Here is a 23,143-nt window from a genome sequence, read left to right as displayed (position 1 = left end):
ACACCAGCCCACAATCCATAATGACCTTATGTAAGGGCACCATTTCTGTCCCTTTACTTATTCCTTTCACAGCTACCATTCTCGTCTTGCGACCAAACTCTAGTACCTTACTGCTGATCAACGACATCTCAGCCCCCGTGTCTCTCCAGATCCATAGTGGAACTGGTGTGTCTCCCTCCCTCGTAGACACGGTTCTGTTTGACAGACAAGTCTCAGACCCTTCTCGTACTCTGTCTACCCGGGGCTCTCTTGTCGACTTACTGATTACCACGGCACAACTGATAGGGACTGCTGCTTTCCCTTTTCCTGTCTCTTTCCTTGGAAAAAAGAACCTAGATGCAGTATGTCCCCCCTTTCCACACTTAAAACAGGTCAAGCCCGGAAATCTCTGGCTGTCTGGCCTTTCCCCCTCAACCTTACGACTAGCTCCCGGCGGGACCTCTGCCTCAGACGGCGGACTTTCTCGATCGTTCCCACGGTCTCTCTGGGAACTTTTATTCGAGGAAAACTTTGCCTTGTGGGTTAGGGCATATTCATCTGTGAACTTAGCAAATTCTGAGATGGACTTATTCGGCTTCTCATTCAAATACATCCGGATATCCTCCGAAACACAACGTTTAAATTCCTCAATCAGAATTAACTCCCTGAGATGCCAATAATCCTCCCCCACTATCTCTGCTGTGCACCAACGGTCCAAGAGTACCCCCTTCTCATAGGCAAACTCGGTATATGTCTGATTCCATCCTTTCTTTAAATTTCTAAACTTTTGTCTATATGCCTCAGGTACTAACTCATAACTCCGGAGAATGGCCGCCTTTACTTTGCCATAACTCTCCTCCTCTTCCTCCTCCATGGCCAACGCCGTATATGCCCGCTGCGCCTTCCCTTTTAACACACTATGTAACAATGCCACTTCTGATTCACTCCAACCTTTTCAAAAAGCAAGACATAATTATCAACATCTGTCTCCTCGAACGGAGGTACTAACCTCAACTCTCGACTAACATTGAACCGCTCCTCTCGGTCTGACCCCTGAACTCGTGGCTCTTGCCGTAACTTCTCCATCTCCAAGTCATGTTTCCTCTGTTTCTCTGCCTCCCTCTCCTTCTCAGCTCTTTCTTTCTCTTTCTCAGCTGCCTCCAGCTGTTTTAACCGAAGTTCATGCTCTCTTTATTTCTCAGCTCTTCCCTGCTCCTGTCTCACCTCTAACTCCTTTAGCTGGAGCGCATACTCCCTCTCTCTCTCGGCTCTTTCATTCTCCTTCTCAGCTAACTCTAGCTGCTTTAACTTAATTGCAAGTTCCAACTTTAATTTCTCCAACTCTAACTGAGCCGTCCCACTAGCTGGTACCTTTTCAGGGATATTTTCCAATACCTCAGCTGCAAACACATTCGTCTCGATGTAATACTGAGTTATTGCCCTTCGCACCTCCCGCTTTTTCATTGACAACCTCACCTCTGCGAGGTTTAACCCCTTCGCCAAATTTATCAAGTCTGATTTGGTGGCCGCCTCTAGCGCCTCCAGAGTCGGGTTTCCTATAAATTCATCCATGTCCATCTTTGCTGGTTTCCTGTCTGGCTACCTGCGTAACCAGATCCAAGTTTTGGACTTACAAGCCCGATTCACTGGCCTCCCAATTTGGTGTCAAATCTCGAGATGAGAACCCCAATTTTGTTACGAACCCCATACCTGGGTCAAGATAGAGAGATCCGTTGAAGTCTGATGGTACTATTTTTAACAGTACTTATTGATAAAGGGGCACAAAAATAAGATCAATGCAAACATACAGATAATATACGTTGTCAATACTAAATCTAAAAGTGCGGGTATAATAATAATCAATAAGAAATAGCTCTATCATTGTCTAGGGGATAATGTGTTGTCCGATGGAAATATAAAAGTCACTGTTAGTTCGTTCAAGCTGCAGCATTTTGGGTTTGAGAGAGAGACGGGTTAAACTTGCCCAGTTCTTTGATGAAGCCAATCCTTCGAGTCTTTTGGGAGTTGGTTTCCCCGTTGTTAGCTAAAAGCCAGTCTCCCTTGATAAGGGCCACCGGTTTCGGGGCGAATGGAACCGAACGCACGTGGCCTCCTTCCTACTGGCTTCCGCTATTACGGGATCGCTAGCGTTTCTTCTGGTGCGCCTGAGGGGCTGTTCCCACAGACCCTCTTTTATCCTGACTCACAGGGTCTCAGATGTCAATCAGGTTGGGGTTGATGCAATCCCTCCCTCAATCAGCCCACTTTGCCTGAGGGCTTCCACGTAGCATAGTATTGCAATACACAAGTTTGGCTTCAAGAGGCAATGGCCATGTCCCATAGCTTTATATCGCCAGGGAACGCGACATTCCGCACGTCTCCCTCTCATTTCCTGGGCCTCCTGACCCAAATCAATAGTGATCTTGTGATTCTCACAAAGGAGGGGGCTACAGGCGTAACAAATCTAAAATATGATTTTAATGCTTAAATATAAAACGACAAAGTTCAGTCTGGAAAATCGATGCTCTGAAATGGGGTTGTACATATTTTAGTCTGTTAAATGTTTGCTTTTGTAATGCCCATGCCAAAGCTGAAATCACTGAGAGAGAAAAAAAAATTGCAAAAGCAGATTATCTGTGCAATGTTAAAGGATCTCTACATAGTAACTTAACTTTGGGTGGAGTGACATGGGCAGGAAGTAGCATGCTAGGATGGGGGAAAGGGGAAGGAGGAAGGGACAATGAGAAATTGATTGGGTGATGGGAAGAGGAAACCCACAGGTCCCCAGAGCCATGGAGTATCTATATGGGGAGGCGGTGTAGAAAGATAGATGAGTCAGGGAGTATTAGGTCCACAATCAAGGTAGCTGGGCTAAGGAAGGAGGCAGGAGTCCCGATCAGCGGCAATCGGAATGGGCTGAGTCAGAGGTTACAGTCAGACCCCAGACTACAACATAAATCATTTCACTACTTTTATCACAGTGTGTCAATTCATTGTACCATCGCTAATAACAATGGCCCCTTAATCCGTTCTTTGCAAGTAAGAGCTCAAAACATGCTTGCACATTAATGACATCTTTGTGTGCATGAGACGCAGCAGGGAAATGGCATCAGGGAAGTTTTAGTGAAGCACACCACGAAGTTCCTGACCCAATGTTGCAATGTCAGTGGTTTCATCAGAAAATGTGCAATAATAGTAAAACACAGCAAGAGTCATGCTTCACGTGCTTTTAAAGCTCAATAATGGATATAAGTAGAGTTATACTAATCCAGGTTTGCAGCATAAGATTCTTATAAACCATGAACCATGATCCTTAAACCATGAATGCATTTGTGCTTTTGGACACTTTTCAATCTTTTGGTCCTATGGTGTTGCTTCTGTCATACTACTGCTAGTTTACTTCCTTTTGAACCTGGCTGTTAATTTCCAATCAGGACGCTGGTTCTTAACAACTTTTGATCTCTTATCATGGAGAAAATACGCTACCTTTCTGTTTACCTACCAAAGTGGATGGCTCATATAATCCATTTATATCCCCCTAAAAGATGTCTTCAATTTATTCATGGCCCATATTTCCATGTCATTTTCCTTCATCAACAAATCTGAGAGGCCTTCATCTCAACATCCAAGATTAAGTACATTTTGTGAAGCAGTGCCATCTGCAGTGGTATCTCATTTGTCATAAACTCCCAAGCTGAAAATGACCCTATAAATTCAACTTGTTTTCTGTGCTTTAACCAAACTTGAATTCATTCCATTGCAATATTGACAATACTTTGTTTAAACAAGTACTCAACGTTTACCAGTTATCAGTTTCAATATTGTTGTAGGATAACTTGTATTATAATAATATTATTAATAATAATAATAGTTTATAGGTCTCAAGTGGAAAATTATTTTGTTACAGCAACACTTAAAAACACACTTAGCAGTGTGCTTAATTAATAATAAATTTTGAATAATAAGTGTAACATAAAATGAGTACAAAATTGCAATAATAATACATATACAAAATAATAAAAAACATTCTATTGTACTGTGACGTGCGTTCACTTAGAACATAGAACATAGAAAACCTACAGCACAATATAGACCCTTTGGCCCACAAAGCTGTGCCGAACATGTCCTTACCTTAGAAATTATCTAGAGTTACCCATAGCCCTCTATTTTTCTGAGCTCCATGTACCTGTTCAGGAGTCTCTTAAAAGTCCCTATCATATCTGTCTCCACCACCATCGCCAGCAGCCCATTCGACGCACTCACCACTCTCTGCGTAAAAAACTTACCCTTGATATCTCCTCTGTACCTACTTCCAAGCACCGTAAAACTGTGCCCTCCCATGCTAGCCATTTCAGCCCTGAGAAAAAGCCTCTGATTATCCACACGATCAATGCCTCTCATCATCTTATACACCTCTCATCCTCCATCGCTCCAAAGAGGCGAGTTCACTCAACCTATTCTCATAAGACATGCTCCCCAATCCAGGCAACATCCTTGTAAATCTCCTCTACACACTTTCTATGGTTTTCACATCCTTCCTATAGTGAGGCAACCAGAACTGAGCACGGTACTCCAAGTGGGGTCTGACCAGGGTCCTATATAGCTACAACATTACCTCTTGGTTCCTAAATTCAATTCCATGATTGATGAAGACCAATGCATCGTATGCCTTCTTAACCACAGAGTCAACCTATGTTGCAGCTTTGAGTGTCCTATGGACTTCTACCCCAAGATCCCTCTGATCTTCCACACTGCCAAGAGTCTTACCATTAATACTATATTCCATATATTCCATACTATACTTGACATACCAAAATGAACCGCCTCACATTTATTTGGGTTGAACCCCATCTCTCACTTCTCAGCCCAGCTTTGTATCCTGTCAATGTCCTGCTGTAACCTCTGACAGCCCTCTATACTATCCACAATACCCCCAACCTTTGTGTCATTAGCAAATTTACTAATCCATCCCTCCACTTCTTCATCCAGGTCATTTATAAAACTCACTAACAGCTGGAGTCCCAGAACAGATCCCTGCGGCATGCCACTGGTCACCGACCTCCATGCAGAACATGAAACATCCTACAACCACCCTTTGCCTTCTGTGGGCAAGCCAGTTCTGGATCCACAAAGCAAAGTTCCCTTGGGCCCCTGCCTCCATGCTTCCTTACTTTCTCAATAAGCCTTGCATGGGGTACCATATCAAATGCCTTGCTGAAATCCATATATACTACATCTACTACTCTACCTTCCTCAATGTGTTTAGTCACATCCTCAAAAAATTCAATCAGACTCGTAAGGCACGACCTGCCTTTGACAAAGCCATGCTGACTATTCCTAATCATATTCTGATGCTCCAAACGTTCATAAATCCTGCCTCTCAGGATCTTCTCCAGCAACTTACCAACCACTAAAGTAAGACTCAATGGTCTATAATTTCCTGGACTATCTCTAATCTCTTTCTTGAATAATGGAACAACATCCACGACCCTCCAATCCTCCAGAACCTCTCCCATCCCCACTGATGATGCAAAGGTCATTGCCAGAGGCTTAGCAATCTCCTCCCTCACCTCCCACACATCCCACAGTAGCCTGGGATACATCTTGTCCTGTCTCAGTGACTTATCCAACTTGATGCTTTCCAAAAACTCCAGCACATCCTCTTTCTTATCTAGATGCTCAAGCTTTTCAGTCCGCTGTAAGTCATCCCTACAATCACCAAGATCCTTTTCTGTAGTGAATACTGAAGCAAAGTATTCATTAAGTACCTCTGCTGTCTCCTCCGGTTCTATATACACTTTTCCACTGTCACACTTGTTTGGTCCTATTCTCTCACGTCTTTTCCTCTTGCTCTTCACATACTTGTAGAATGCCTTGGTGTTTTCCTTAATCCTGTCTGCCAGGGCCTTCTCATGGTCCCTCATGGCTCTTTTAATTTCTTTCTTAAGCTCCTTCCTGCTAGCCTTATAATCTTCTAGATTACCTGTTGCACAGAGACAAACTGTTGTATATGCTTATTGCATTTGATAGGAAAGATTTTCTGATATAATCCTTGTGACAGCGGAGCTGAATGAGTCTGTTTGAAAAGGTGCTTCTCTGCTTATTCAGTAGGTCATGGATGTGCCAGCTTGTCCATAATGGTAACAAATCATGCTGGTGTTCTAGTACTCATTTGTGCAACATGTTTACTGAGAGGTCAGATGAAAATCAACAAACACATGGGTAAGGTAGAGCTTTACTTATTGTGGTTATGACATCAACTAAAAACTATGAACCATCGAAAATAAGCATTCTGCGGTGAACCATTTACCAAGAATTTTCACACAGACCTTACAGGAAGGTATACCTGATTCAAAGTGTTGTTTATCACTGAGCTGCAAATTTGCAACCAGTTTGCATTTGAAGATAAAGGCATATTAGCATATGTGCAGAATACGTGCCCCACAATATATTCAAACTTTCAGCAGCAAGTCCAGCTTTGCACCTAATTTCAAATTGGGAAAATTTATTTCTGTATTTCAGTTACTTCCAAAACATTGGTACATGGATGAAAGCAAAATGGAGGCCTATGTGGGAGGAAAGGTTACATTGATCTTGGAGTAGGATAAAGGGTTGTCGCAACATCACGGGCCAAAGGGACAGTTCTCAGCTGTACTGTTCTATATTCTGTGTTCATATAACTCTGTAATTATTAAGGTTTGTTTGTTCTCAGTGATATGAAACTATTTGGCCTGGATTATGGTGACAAGAACAAGACAATGTTAGGTTATGAAAGATCAAGAAACTAATCTGGATGGGCAAGAGTTCGCGAACGAAGTTTGGGAATTTAAATACAAAGCAAAAAAAATGAACATTTGTGACAGTGGCCATGAAAGTTATGAATAGTCACCAGAAACAAGCTTCTTTGACACCTTAAAAAAAAGAAAATCTGCAGCCCTTAATTGGAAAAACCCTGGCCCCAACTTTTGATTTTTCTTCTGAAATGGTTCAGCATATTCTGAAATTCAAGAAGAAACTATTTCATCAGTTGCCCCAGAAGAAACAAGAAATGGGAGCTCCATCTGTGAAGATGAACTATCAGTTAAAGGTAACACCAACAACATCAGCAGCAGCACCACCACCAGCAGCAGAAATGTTCAAAATTCAAGGTAAATTTATTATCCAGGTATATATATTACCATATGTTACTTTGAGAATCAATTTCTTGGAGGTGCTTACAAGGAAATTAAAGAAATGTAATAAAATTTTATGACAAACTCTACATAAAAAAATGAAGACTGCCTATCATAAATGTGCAAATCAAAATTAATACAGTGAACGAGTTGACAGAGAGTCTGCAGGTAGTATAGCAGTTTGCACCCGTTGCTACCTTTAAGGAGTTTGTATGTTTTCCCCATGACCCTGTGGGTTTCCTCTGTGTGCTCCAGTTTCTGCCCACAGTCCAAAGACTACAGTTGGTAGGTTAATTGGTCATTGTAAATTGTCCCCTGACTAGGCTACGATTAATTTGGTGGGTTGTTGGGTGGCACAGCTCGAAGGACTGCAAGAGCCAATTCCAACTATAGCTCAACAAATAAATAAATAATTGCCATTGAAGTTATCCATGTTAGTTCAGGAGCCTGATGAATGGAACGAGAGCAGTGACACTAACACAATGGTCTTACTATGCTCTTGCACATGGCTCTTCACAGCAGCGAGCCATGGTTACACTTAAGTCAACAAAATGAAGATGAGAATATTCATTTCTAACTGGTACATTTCTCAATTTCACAGTGATTCAACACTTAACTTTCAGATGCTGGTAAATCATTATTTATCTTGACAAATTCATCTGAAGTGACCTTAGTTGTCACTGCAGACTCTATCGACCACATCAAATTTGACAGAATGGTTGTCCAACATTAAGCCAGTGCTGAAATTTCCCACATCTGAACACCAACAGCCACTATTTTCCCTATGACAGAACTGTTCATGTAGCTCCTTACGCATATTTGTTTTTGTCTGTTATTTCGGCAAAAAAAAACCCAGATGAGTAATCACAGAACGTAGTCTTGATCATTATTTCTCTAAATTCTTGTACACCAGATATCTTGGTCTAAATTGGTAATTATCAAGTGAAAACATCAGATGACTAATGTAAAAATTGTTTTATAATTTTACAAACCTCAGATTCAAGCCTCCAATGAAAAATTCATTTCATGATGCCCAACAACAAGCAAAATACTGCTTGTGAGACAGATTTGGAACTCTGCCCTTTAAAGATACATGTGAGCATAACATCAAACTAGTACTTTGTTTCATTTCTTGATTAACACGCTATAAATTTCACCGGTCAAATCTCCTAATTTCAGAGTTAGAAAATCCCCCAAAACCTCCCTGATGCTGATGTTTTATTATGCTTACCTCTTTAGTTTTGAGCAAAATCTTTTCAATCAAGATTAAGAAGCTCTGGGGATCTCTGCTTACAAGTTCTTCCAGGCTCCAACGGTTCACACAGAGCCCAGCTGAAAAAGAAAAGCAGGTTTATTCACAGTGTAAGAACAGGAATAACTCCTTGCATTAACTTTCTGGGATCAATTGTAAGTGTCCCTTTGAATGGAAATGAAAGAAAAATGGAAGGTATTGCCAGAAGACCATTCAATATAGGATAAAAATTAGGCCATTCAGTCCGTCGATTTTGCTCTGTCATGGTTGATTCCATCATGGTTGATTTATTATCCATCTAAACCCAGTTCTCCTGCTTTCCCTCTATAACCTTTGACACCCTGCCTAATCAAGATCCAATCAGCCGCTACTTTAAATACTGTATAACCAATGACTTGGCTTCCACAGGCGCTTGTGGCAAAGAATTCCACAGGTTCACCCTCTGGTTAAAGAAATTCCCTCTCATTTCTGTTCCAAAGGGACATCCTTCTGTTCTGAGGCTGTGCTGTTTTGTTCTACACTTCCTGACTTTAGAAAGTCTATCTAGGACTTGCAATATTTGACAGGTTTCAAAGAGGTCTCCTCACGGTTCTAAACTCCAGTGAGTACAGGCACAAAGCCATCAAACACTCCTCATACGATAACCCTTTCATTCCTGGTGGAGTCATCGGGGCGCCGTCATGACAAGCTTTTTGCACTCATCTTCAAATGGTGATTGCTCATCGTACAGCATGTCTTGGGCATCTGAAACCTGGCAGAGCCCATCTCTCGCCAGGTTTGTTTTTTTATGAGGTTGAGTTGCTAGCCCGATGCTTGACCCAGCATGGATAGGGAGCGTGCAAGGGTGCCAGCCGGATTCGAACTCGGGACCTCTCGCCCCGAAGTCCTGCGCTGATGTACCACCAGCCATATAGTACAGTCTGACCAATGCCTTACATAGCTTCAGCATTGCATCCTTGCTTTTATATGCTAGTCCTCTCAAAGTGAATGCTAATATTGCATTTGCCTTCCTTACAACTGACTCAACCTGCAAGTTAACCTTTAGGGAATTCTGCGCAAAGTCCCCTTGTACCTCTGATTTCGTAATTTGCTCCTCTTTTAGAAAATAGTCAATGCCTATATTCAGCAGCTCACCAGAATACTCTGTCCTAAGCCAGTATTTCAACCTTTCCCCAAATGTAGCCCATTTTCAAAAATCTTTCCTCTCCTCGGGAGGCTCTGGGCTTTTATGTGTTGGGTTTGCTAGCTGCATGCCCAGCCCTCCTCCTTTTGCAACTGGGCATGACAGATTTTACCACACACTTCCCGACACTATATTCCATCTGCCACTCCTTTGCATATTCTCCAAATCTGTGTGAGTCCTTCTGCAGACTCTCTGTTTCTTCAACACTACCTGCTCCTCCACTCATCTTTGTATCATCCACAAACTTGGCCGCGGACAAGCTTTGCATCCTGGTTGATTCTCACTTCCAGCAGCTTCAATATGTAAACTGGTTATCTAGATCCTGCCCATCCTTTATCTTCAGGTAGCCTCTCCCAGTGATGGTCACCAGATAAGCAGGAGCCAAACAGGTGTCTTGTTCATTCCCATTTTTAATGCTTCCATCACTAATCACTGCACCTTCTGATACCTACGCCAAGGAATCCCCCCCAAATATCATTCTCTCTTTAGCTCTTAAGACTCACATTAAAACTTAGCTCATTTAACAATTTGTATTAAAGTGCCACTATTACTTTATGAAAACACATGTTAGGTGACACTATAGGACATATATCTAATTTAATGTATAATATTTGCTGCTTAATGCCCAAGAATAACACAGCCAGGTTTTAAGGCTTGATGAATTCTTCTCATTATCATCAGCTAATTGCAGATGAATTGCTGCCTGGTGGTGTAGTGGCATTAAGTATGGGACTAGGAGGCATATGGTCCAGAGTTTGAATCTGGCTGGCTCCTTTCATGCACTCCATCTATGCTGAGTTGTGCTTTGGGCTAGCAACTTGGCCTCGTTAAAAAAACAAACAAATGCTAAAAAATGGCAAAAAAAAAGTGCTGCTCAAGGCGCAAAAAGGAATTGCAGACAAAGCTCGAGTTTTAGAGCAACTGAAACTAATACGACAGCCTTTCCTTAACATCAAAACTGCTTGGTTTCACCTTTAAAATAAAACTGTTTGATCAAATCAACAGAAGTGGCAGAATTCATGTTACTTTAAATCTATGTAATGCTTCATCTTTTGGAAATTTGATGATTACTACTGATTTGGGATCATTTAGGGAAAAGGTTTATTTTGTCATGGGGTAATACCAAGACGTAATGACGATGCATGCTTAAAAATTTGTCTATTTTAACATATAACTATGTTGAAAATTGCACTTCAACCCGTTTCCCATTTTCCACACAGATGGTCAAATGCAACCCAATAGTTACAGTGCTGAGTAATTAATGTAGCCCAGAGTAGTCTTACTTACCATCAAGACACTAATTATAGACTTCATTACCGGAGGTTTAGAGCTAAATTTACTCTGTTTTTGTCCTTTGGAATGCATTTATTAACATCCTTAAGTGAAAATATTCATCATGTTTGCTGTTTTCCTTTACCAGTCTCAAAATAATTACAATAAGTATATATATATATATATAGTATATGCAAAAGAGCGGGAAAATACTGAGGAAGTGTTTATGGGTTAATTGTCCATTCAGAAATCTGATGGCAGAGGCTAAGAAGCTGTTCCTGAAATCTTGAGTATGTGTCCTCAGGCTCCTTACCTCTTGGTAGTAATGAGAAGAGAGTACGACCTGGATGATGGTGTGGTGAACTACATATACCTGTCTGGACACACCCCCTCTGCTGACTGCTCCTGTGGCTCCTCCCACTGACCGTGGCTCCTCCCATGGACCCCGGTATAAAGGCGATTGGGGACTCTGCCCCAGTCTCCAGGATGTAGTGTGGTGGTCAATTGCTGTTTGTTCTTTCTTCCAGCCAATAAAAGCCTATATCTCGCCTCACGTCTCCAAGAGTTATTGATGGTGCATCAGATGGAATTCCTTATGAAGGATGCTGCCTTTTTGAGGGTCACCTTTTGAAGGTGTCCTCGATGCTGAGGAGGCTAGGGCTCATGATGGAGCTGACCGAAATTAGAACTTACAGCGGGCTATTCCGATCCCATGTAGGGGCTCCTCCACACCAGACAGTGATGCAACCACTTAGAATGCTCCCAATGGTACATCTGTAGAAATTTGTGAGTACCTTTGGTAACATACCAAATGTCCTTAAACTCCTAATGAAATGCCACTGTCATGCCTTCTTTGTAATTACATCAATATGCTTGACCCAGTATAGATCTTAGGCGATGTTAACACCCAGGAACTTGAAACTGCTCACCCATTCCATTTCTTTCTGCTCAATGAGGACCGGAGAGTGCTCCATCCACTTACCCTTACTGAGGTCCCCAGTCAATTCCTTGGCTTATTGACATTGAGTGCAAGGTTGCTGAGACACACCTCAACTAGCTAATCTATCTTGCTCCTCTACACTTCCTCATCACCATCTGTAATTCCGCCAACAATCCAACAATAGTTGTGTCAACAGCAAATTTATAAATTGCGTTTGAGTTGCGCCGATTCATACGGTCATGGGTGTAGAGAGAACAGGGCAGTGGGCTAAGCATGCATCCTTGAGGTGTGCTAGTGTTGATCCAGATTACTGTGTGTAGAAAAAGTACTTGATATCTTCACAAAAATCTCGAAAAGTCTTAAACCAAAAACCAGACTATTGTAATTATTGTTATAACATTCCCTGTTGCAATGTAGAGATACACCAGCCAGTCTATGCAAATACAAAAATCTTGCAAATGGTGATGAAGTACTGTTCAAATTAATCACGAGGGCCTAAGATAACTTAGTCAAGGATTACTTCAAGTTATCTTTTACATCCAACTGATATAATAAACATCAGCTTGACATCTCATTCAAATGATTGTACCTCAGGCACATCAATGCTCCCTCATCACTGTATTTGGCTATTAGACAACCGGCTCACTGATTTGGAGGGGAACATTAACTCACAACATCCTTATTCAGTGTGGTACTGCTGAGACAAGGCAACAATTTAAACCTTGTTCTATTATGAAAACAAGAAAATATGAAGAATACAAATTATTTCACTAAATGTGAAAAATTAGCCCTGCAAAACTCTACTTTCCATATTTTATTTTGTAAATTAATAAAGGATTGGTATTCTAGAAACATTTCTTCATCACTATCCAAACTTGTATTTGTCTTTACCACCCTCTGACATTAGACCAAAACATGTATAGCTTATGCATGGTAGATAGTGAGAGATATTGCAGGGTCAGATGTGTTCCTAGAAAAGGAGAGGATGTCTACATTAAAATAGAAATATGAATTAACATTGTGTATAGCATTTGGTAAACGTGGCCTTTTATCACTAGCAATCAAAAAGCGTTTAGCAAACAGTCGTTGTAACACTGATAATTAGTATTACACATCATTTCAATGAAGAAAATAGGTACACATCATCCGGTTATCAATCTTCCCATCTTACACCCACAAAGAGTGTGATTAATCAGAGTATAATGAATGCACATTCACTGAGAGACTTAAGAATATTATTAATTTTCTGAAAAACGTCTACAACAGAATATCACAATTGCTAATGTAGTTAACTGAATAGTATTGGTTTAATTTACACACTTTTAAACAACATTTTTCATCACTATCTTTAAGAATTTCAGAATGTATATTGTATACATTCCTCTGACATTAATTGTATCTTTTGACCTATTGTTATCTGAATTTAATGATAGGTTATCAATATTGATTATGTGAAAGGCTATGTTCTGAAGAAAGCCACTGGTATAGCATTTGCCATAAAGTATATCTTCATGGCATTAGAGTCACATAAAGAAAGAAAAATATAAAGAGTGGTGAGGGGATATAGATAGAGAGAAATATTGCAGGGCCATTTGTGTTCTGAAAAATCGATGGCTGAACAAGCTTAGAGAGGGACAAAACGAAAATGGGTATGTTAGATACAGTAAATAAAGAAGGACAGTCAATAAAGTGCTACAATATGTTGTCAAATCAGTAAATGAAAGACTCAGGACATATTATAACCTGTTTATTATATTTTGGCCAAGATTTAAGAGTTGAAGTCCAACAGGTTTTAGAGAGAGTACAGAGGAGATTTACTAGAATGTTAACTGGGTTTCAGCACCTAAGTTACAGAGAAAGGTTGAACAAGTTAGGTCTTTACTCTTTGGAGAGTAGAAGGTTGAGGGGGGTCTTGATAGAGGTATTTAAAAGTATGAGGGGGATAGATAGAGTTGACATGGATAGGTTTTTTCCATTGACAATAGGAGAGATTCAAACAAGAGGACATGAGTTGAGAGTTAAGGGGCAAAAATTTAGGGATAACAGGAGGGGGAACTTCAGAGAGTGGTAGCTGTGTGGAATGAGCTTCCAGTAGAAGTGTTGGAGGCAGGTTCGATTTTGTCATTTAAAAAAATTGGATAGGTATATGGACAGGAAATGAATGGAAGGTTATGGGCTGAGTGCAGGTAGGTGGGACTAGGTGAGAGTAAGCGTTCGGCACGGACTAGAAGGGCCGAGATGGCCTGCTTCCGTGCTGTAATTGTTAAATGGTTGTATGGTTATAGGTTAAAGGACAGCTTCTATCACACTCTTATAAGACTATTGAGCAGTGCCCTTTTATGATCAGATTGACTGGTGCAAAGAAAAGTTTACCTGAAACAGCATTACAGGCACATAGCGTCATATAAGCAGCATTCTCAGGAAAAAAACATCAATTATACACAATCTGACAAGAAAAATACAATTATAATTTTTAAAAAAGCTCTATTTTGTGTAAAGTGATCAAAGTGGTCATGGTGGTGCTAATCTGCAATGATTAGAGTTGTGCTGGTTGGTTGTGGAACTGAATGGCTGGAGGAAAGGAACGTGTTCTTGAACCTGGTGATGTGGGACTTCAGACTTCTTTGCCTCCTACTGACCAGCACTGCAGGAAGAAGGCAACAGTGCAGGTGGTTGGGATCTTTTATGATTGATGTTGCTTCTTGGGATAGCACCTCCTATAAAATCTATTAGTGGTGGGAGGGATGTTGCCTTGCCTAATGTGGAATGTGGAAAAGGTGGAATTCGTGCTTGAGAGAAACTTCAAACTTCTTTCATTTGCATATTTACCAGACCTATGCTAATTAAAATGGTCGCTCATTGAGTAAACACTTGTTAATTTAGACTTCCAAACCAGCACCGCTATCTCACTGCAGAACATGTGATCCAATGAAGAACTATTGCTCTTTGTTTACCTCCACTTTCCACTTAACACAAGCTTAAATTGTACTAAATTATCAAATTCTGCTAGTTTTATTTTTGTTTCTTCTCAGCTCTTGCATGGCATAAAGAACACTGAATAAGCATCATGAATGGGTACTGTTCAATAGTCTTTTAAGCAGCAAGATGCCTTTGAGCCTGATGGTACGTATTCCTGGGCTTTTGTATTTTCCACCCCATGGGAGGGGAAAGAGGGGAAAATGTCCAAGATGGGCAGGGTCTCCGATTATGTTGACTGCTTTACCAAGGCAGTGGGAGTTGGGGTGCCACGTTACAACTGTACAAGACAGCAACAAGACCATGCCTGGAATATTGTCTGGTCACCATGCTATAGGAAGGATTTGACTGAGCTAGAGCAGGTCCAGAAAAGATTCAAAAAGATGATGCAGTGACTGGGGAGCTTGAGTTATAAGGAGAGCCTGGACAAGGTGGGATTGTTTACTAGGGAGCAAAGGAGGTTGAGAGGAGATTTTACAGAAACTTAAAATATCATGATAAGTTGGATTGTAGCACAATATTTCCTAGAGTAGGGGAGTCCAAAATAGAGGGCATATGCTTAAGGGGCATAAAGATTTAAAGAGGACATAAGAAGCATGTTTTTCACACAAAAGTATGGTGGGAATATAGAATGAGCTGCCAGACGAATTGTTAGAGGTATGTACAATTGCAAGATTGACAGTCATTTGCACAAGGATGTGGATAGGAAAGGTTTAGATGGATAAAGACCAAATGTAGATAGATGGGAATAGCTCAAGAAGACATCTTGACAGCATAAATGAGTTTGGCCAAAGGACCAGTTTCTGCATTTTATGACCCCATGACACTAATGGAATTGGCTCAAGGTAAGGCTGGGAAATCTACCACTGAGCCTGTGTCCGGTTATGTTGGCACAGCTCAGCGAGCCCACTAGTTCTTAAAGGAAGAAACATCCATGTAGAGAGGCTTGTAATTCCATGCTCTTGTAATTTATTGCTATTTATTTATATTTGCATTTACACAGTTGTTGTCTTCTATGCTCTACGTGATCTTTCATTGATCTTGCTATAGCTACTGAGCGCATCCGCAGGAGAAAGAATCTCAGGTAATACTATTAATAATACTATTTACTTTACTTTCGACGTGCAAACTTAGTTCCTCATGTTTAGTCATGAGTTGATTTGTTATTTAATTCATTCCTAAGTATACTTAAGGACTGTCTCTAAACAAGGTTGGGGTTTGAGGATATGTGGCCAATGAGCTCAATTGGCTCTTTGGTCATTGAAAGTTCCAATTTATTAAATTTCATTCCTCCTGATGCCTTAAGGCATAACTAGAACCAACATCTCAGCAGCAAGGAAGTAGGTGAAAAAAGTTTCTCAATTTTTCACCACAGCCTATTCATAATCAAATTCAGCTCATTCACAAGTAACTATTTACAGTACATTGTGATGAAATCCCTATAACAGAAAATGGTGTGTCTCACTCAGGTTCATCTATCTTCATATTACAATCCAATGTGATAAAGATCAAAATTCAATGTCTATATTGGCCTCATTCCAAAAGAAGCAATGTTGGCAGAATCTTTTACAGCCTAGTTAATATGTTGAGAAGAAATAGGACACTAGAATACTAAAATAGGATCAGGAGTCTTCTATCCGGTCCATCAGACCTGCACCTCCACTCATTATGAGTACAGATGATATCCCAGTCCTCATCTCTTCTCTTGAGCCAGAGCCCCTTAATCCTGAATCTCTTGATCTTTCAAAAATGTATTCACTTCTTTAAACACCTCCAGTGATTAAGTCTCCACAATCTCCTTGGGTGGGAAGTTCCAGTGTTTCACCTACCTCTACCAGAAGAAATTCGTATATACCTTAACTTCAAATTACTGCCCCCTAATCTTGCAAGTATGTCTTCTTGCTTGAATGGAAGCATCTCCACAATAACCCTGTCAAGCTCTCCGAGAGTTTTCTTTTCTCTATTACAATAAGATCTCCATTCATTCTGCCAAGCTCCAAAAAATATGGATCCACCTTCTTCAATGGGCTATGATAGGACATTCCTTTCATCCCAGGCATTTGCCTAGTGAATCTCATTTGACTGCCTTCAATTCTACCATGTCTTTTCTTAAATAAGGAGTGCACAGTTTTCCAAGCATGGTTTCACCAGTACCTTCTACAATTGAAACAATACCTCCCAATTTCTAAACTCCAATCCCATGATGTTAAATAATCATTTGCCTTCCTAACTATTTGCAGCATTGACTGTTAACGTCTGCATTCCATGTACAAGAACTCCTTAGTCACTCTGTACTTCACTCATTTGTAATTTCTGTTTACACAACAGTCTGCATTTTGATTCCTCTTACTGAAGTGCATGATCTTACATCTTTCTGTATGAGGAACATCTGGCAGCTCTTGGGCTGTACACCCTGGAGTTCAGGAGAATGAGGGGGGATCTCATAGAAACATTCTGAACATTAAAAAGCCTGAACAGATTAGATATGGCAAAATTATTTCCCATGGTTGGGGATTCTAGGACAAGAGGGCACAACTTCAGGATTGAAGGACACCCTTTTAGAACTGAGATGTAGAGAAATTACTTTAGTCAGCGGGTGGTATATCTGTGGAATTTGTTGCCACAAGTGGCTGTGGAGGCCAATTCATTGGGTATATTTAAGGCAGAGATAGATAGGTTCTTGATTAGCTTGGACATCAAAGGGTATGGGGTGAAAGCAGGGGAGTGGGGATGACTGGGAGAATTGGATCAGCCCATGATTGAATGGTGGAGACTTGATGGCCGAATGGTCTACTTCTGCTCCTATATTTTGTGGTCTTATAGTCTTAAACCCTGCCATTTTTTCAGCTATTCACTAAATCTATCCACATCCTGTTATTTGGAAATTGACAACTACCATGCTTACTGAAGCTAGGCTTTCCTCATCTTTTGAAAAAAGTACATCAATATTCAAGTAACTGACAGTCGATCTGTGATTTGTAAGAGCACTGACAACATTCTGTGATGTTGTGAAATTTAACATTTCAAAATGTTACTCTAGGACTCATTGTCTGGAAATTAATGCGGTTGTCATTTCCACTTGCTATGTAATTTCTGTTTAAAAACTTGCATTAATGAGACTGTAAAAATTTTTGCAAGAATTGAAGGAAGATAGATTATTGATGATAAAATAAATAAATGTACTATGCCAATTTCAGATTATTGATCGCTAAAAATCTAAGGAATTTAAAGATAATAGAACAACTTGAGCTGGTCTCACCACATTACTGTGACATGCCTCTCTGGGCTCCCACCCACTCTTTCCTACTTGGGAGTCTGTTTGTGCGGGCTCAGCAACTATGATGAAAGGTGGCATCCGTCATTAAGAACTGCCACCACACAGGACATGCCCGCTTCTCTTTGCCACTATCAGGAAGAAGGTACGGCGGCCTGAAGGCACGTAGCTAACGATTCAGGAACAGCTCCTTCCCCTCTGCCACCCGATTTCTGAATGGACATTGAACTCTGGAACACCACTTCACTACCTTTTTTTAATTTCCTGCTTTTTGCACTACTTATTTGTTTAACTATTATATTGTTTACTGTAAGGTACGGTTTTCTTTTTCTCTCTATTGTCATTCTGTGCAATGTACTGCTGCTGCAAAGTTAACAAATTTCAGGTCATGTGCCAGTGATATTCAACTTGGTTCTGATTCATACTGAGTAGTTTGCAGCAGCATGACAAGTGCTACCTATCAAAGTGGGAAGGAGTTTCAACTGTGGTTGAAACGGAGAGTGAAGTCATGCAAGCTCAGCTGTTATGGTGGTATTTCCAATGTCCAGCAGCAGATATTCACAATAGCTGAGGGAAAACCACCAGTGACTTAGCAGTGATATCATAGACCACTTTTCTTAAGATTGCTTTCTCCACTATTTCCCCATGTTTCCTGTTGGTACCATCTGCCAAACAACCAGCTGTGCTGCCAACCACATCAGAAAGATGCGATGTGTCATTGGCAATTCCAGGATGTGGAGGGTCATCTTTCAAATCCATCTGTAACCTCCTCCACTGAGAACCAGAGATCTTCCACCAGGCCTGCCTCAGCCAGTGGGGTAGCAGTGATTAAGCACACCATCGCAGATTTCAAAGCTAAGCTGCACAGTGGTGCTGTCAATGTCACTGCCTCTCTCCCAGATGAGCTAAGTCTTTTTTATGCTCAGTACGAGATTTCCAACACAGAGCCCGAGGGGAGCCGCTGAAGTGATCTGGTTATCTCTGAAGCTGAAGTACGCAGGTGTTTCCAATGAGTGGACAGTCGCAAGGCCGCAGGACCGGACAGCATCCCAGGGTGAGTACTCAGGATGTCCACAGCACAACTGGCAGGTGTATTTACAGACATTTTTAATCTCTCCCTCTCCCAGTGTAGAGTGCCCTCCTGCTTCAAAACATCCACCATTTTTCCTGTACCTGCAACTACCAAGGTAACATGCCTGAACGATTGGCATCGTGTCACACTCACCTCAATAATAAGCAAATGCTTTGAGAGACTAGTAAAGGCTGGTATCTGCAGCATGCTACCGCCCACACTAGGCCTCCTATAAATCGCCTACTGACACAATCGATAGACAGATAACGCATTAGCCACAGCTCTACACACCGTCCCTACACATCTGGAGAAGGACAATGCTTACGTGAGAATGCTGTTCTTGGACTACAGTTCAGCATTCAACACCATAATTCCCTCCAGGCTTGACAAAAAGCTCAGAGACCTCACCCTGCCTTGTGTTGCTGGATCCTGGACTTCCTGTCAGATCACTGGCAGGAGGTAAGAATAAACTCATTCACCTCTGCCCTTCTGACCCTCAACACAGGAGCCCCTTAGGGCAGTGTCCTAAGCCCCCTCCTTTACTCTCTGTATACCCATGACAATGTCACCACCCACAACTGCAATCTGCTAATTAAATTTGCTGACGATACTATATTGATTGACCTTATCTCAAATAATAATGAGGCAGCCTACAGAGAAGAAGTCATCACCCTGACACAGTGGTGAAAAGAAAACAATCTCTCCCTCAATGTGGCAAAAACAAAGGAGCTTGTTGTGATCTACAGGAAGAATGGAGACAGGCTAACCCCTACTGACACCGATGGAAATGGATTTGGGGTTGAGAGGATGAACAGCTTTAAGTTCCTTGGCATACACATCATCAAGGATCTCACGTGGTCTGTACATACCGGCTGTGTGGTGAAAAAAAAGATCAACAGCGCCTCTTTCACCTCAGACGGCTGAAGAAATTTGGCATGAGTCCCCATATCCTAAGGACTTTCTACAGGGGCACAATTGAGAGCATCCTGACTGGCTGCATCACTGACTGGTATGGGAATCGTACTTCCTTCAATCGCAGGACTCTGCAGAGAGTGGTGTGGACAGCCCAGCGCATCCGTAGATGTGAACTTCCTACTAATCAGGATATTTACAGAAACAGCTGTGTAAAAAGGGTCCGAAGGGTCATTGGGGACCTAAGTCACCCCAGCCACAAACAGTTCCAGCAGCTGCCATGTGGGAAACAGTACAGCAGCATAAAAGCCAGGACCAACAGGCTCCGGGAGCAGCTTCTTCTATCAGGCCATTGGGCTGATTAATTCACACTGATATAAATGTACTTCTATGCTATATTGACTTTCCTGTTGTACATACGATTTATTACAAATTACTAGAAATTGCACGTTGCACATTTAGACAGAGATGTAACATAAAGATTTTTACTCCTCACGTATGTGAAGGATGTAAGAAATAAAGACAATTTAATTCAAGTGGAATAGAACAAGCAAAAACGCCAGGAAGGCAGGCAAGAGCAGAATGCAAAAGGTGCATGCAAAAAAGAGGGCTTTGAATTATATCCTTGCTTGGAATATTTACGTTGTGATGGCTTTCATGTTTGAATTGTGGCTGAGAGGATACAGCGATGGTTAGCAGAAGAGGGAAGATAAGGAGAATGAGCTGCTGATTGAGGATCTGGGGTTGAAGGTTTGAGCTTGATTTTGTTCTTTATGAGCAGCATTGCCAGAAAGAAAGGTCTGACATTGCAGACACCCTTTCTCTTCCATTGCCTCCTCCACCTCCTGTTCCTTAGCTTCCTCTCTGTTGTATCTTAACAAGGTTTGTTTCTTCACAGTAACAAATCTGTGCCACATGCAACCATCATTGCCAAAGGCAACCTAATGGACTAGATGAGGGTTTTCCTTGAGTGCTTTATTTAGAGCACATCATTCCACAGATAATCAATATCAACAAATTTGTTGTGATATGATTGAACTCACTGTAATCTGAGTAGAGTTTTTCTGATAATAGCTCTTATTGCCCAGAAACCAGTCTTTATACATTGTCTTAAATTCATTTGAAGCAGCATAATACCACACAGATTGACAGCATTCATGGCTGTTGCCTGGGTAAGAAGCATTCAACCGCATGAGCTTATGGTCATTGTGTCACTGGAATATCCTTCAGCACCAACATGTAGTGCACACAAATTAACATGTATTTAGTCAATGGCTATCTCACACCATGGGGGTGTCACAAAACCCTCCATGATCACACCATCAATTTTGCTCCACTTGGTAGCATAGCAGTTAGCGTGACATGATTACAGAATGGGTTGTTGAAGTTGGGAGTACAATTCTGACATCATCTGTAAGGAGTTCGTACGTTCCTCCCTGTGAATGCATGAGTTTCCTGTGGGAGCTCCGTTTCAACCCACCGTCCTAAAACCTACTAGTTAGGTTAATTGGTCATTGTAAGTTGTCCTCTGATTAGGCTGGGGTTAAGTTGGTGGGTTTCTGGCTGGTGTGGTTCATTGGGCCTCCAAATAAATAAATAATACCAATCCTACACTGATCGCGTTTTTTCTTCCACATTCCCATTAGCCCCTGCACACATAGATAAGTTAGAGTGGCCAGTTAACATATTATCTCACACTTCTGTTCCGATGCATATGTGCTAAATAAATAAGTCTGAATCTGAAGAATGGCTTCCTGCGCAACCACAGAAAATAGTGTTGCGGTCACACAGCTGCCCTTCTCCCTCCTCCTCTAGCAACTACTCCTAACATACATGATCGTCCATTCATTCCCAATGCCAACTTGGATGCCTTGACTGTGAGCAAACTCTCTGAAGCCTTGAAGTCAGCAAAATCTTCTTTGAGTGGAGCACTACCGTAGGCATTCATTCGAAAGAGCAATCAACCACGAGAAGCACCACGAATTGCAGAACTGTATCAGCAACGTGAAGACATAAAACAGCAACAATCCTGCATGTCTTTGATAGTCCTCTTAAATGATGCTTATGGGAGGTTTGTGTAGGGGTGTGTGGGTGCTTAATGTGGCTTAACAAGCTTTCAGTTGCTCAAACTTAAGTCGTCAGCTGGGTCTTGAAGATTTAAATGACGAGGTGGCATCAAATCAGTATTGCTTGATTAGTATCATGATGTTTGTGCTCTGTATTCTTACAGTAGACTCAATGACAAATCTGGCATTGCATCCCCAAAGCATGCACACAAACATCAGGCATTATTCTGGATTTGCAATAGCATTCATGGGGCTGAAAACATATTTTACTGAGCACAGTTTCTCACCCAGTCGGTAATATACCTGCAACAATGGCCCAGAGTTATTTCCCCAAAATAACAATGAGCTTAATGGAATCAATTAATCCGTAACGTACTTGTGGTGAGGGGGATGAAAATATGCACGGTCTGCTTGATGCTTTTGCATTTTTATGATGTTAGTTAAGGGAAGAACCAACACTGATTTGTTGCTCAGTGACATCCCCACTGGATAAGCAAACATGGCCGCTGACTCAGTCTACTGTGGAACCCATGTGCCATTGTCATCAGGTCGTACAAACCAAACCTGGAAGAAACGGTCGGGAACAAGAGGGAGACATAAGCAACCTTAGGAATCTCTAGCCCATGTCCCAATCTTCCTTGTATTTTCCTTCGGTGGCAGAGTCCAAAAAGGCATAAATCTCTACGAAGTTGTGACAGGCAAAAATAGAGAAGGGAAAACGAACTCCAACAGTGTCCTCTGGTTGGAACATGGTCTTGTCACACCAATACCCCATTTGACAAGTAGAAGACCTCATGTCCAAGTATTGTAAATACTAGATTATGTTATGGACAGAGTGAGGGACCACGGAGATATCCCCATGACTGATTCCTGGCTGGTGCCAATAAGTACTGGACACTACCCAGTCCAGTCAATTATCTCCATCAACATGATCACCAAACAAAAATGGCTATAAAGTACTGCTGCAGCAAAATCAATGTGGAAAGACTCGAGAAATCCTCAAAGTACCTGTACGTGGTCAGCACCTCATGAACAACCCGATGAT

The 23,143-nt window shown here is 41.4% G+C and overlaps 1 protein-coding gene across 1 annotated transcript in view; it reads right to left on the bottom strand.

The window, feature by feature from the left end:
- The window catches only part of pik3r5 (phosphoinositide-3-kinase, regulatory subunit 5), a 104,932-nt gene that overhangs the window by 57,022 nt on the left and 24,767 nt on the right, over window positions 1–23,143 (bottom strand). Inside the window, exon 3 of the mRNA XM_059948711.1 lies at window positions 8,383–8,483. Within this exon, the coding sequence (XP_059804694.1) occupies window positions 8,383–8,483 (101 nt within the window). The remainder of the gene's footprint in view (window positions 1–8,382; window positions 8,484–23,143) is intronic.

This window comes from Hypanus sabinus, chromosome 23 (assembly GCF_030144855.1).
Source record: "Hypanus sabinus isolate sHypSab1 chromosome 23, sHypSab1.hap1, whole genome shotgun sequence".
Taxonomy (NCBI): domain Eukaryota; kingdom Metazoa; phylum Chordata; class Chondrichthyes; order Myliobatiformes; family Dasyatidae; genus Hypanus; species Hypanus sabinus.
This window is presented reverse-complemented; position numbering and strand designations above follow the sequence as displayed.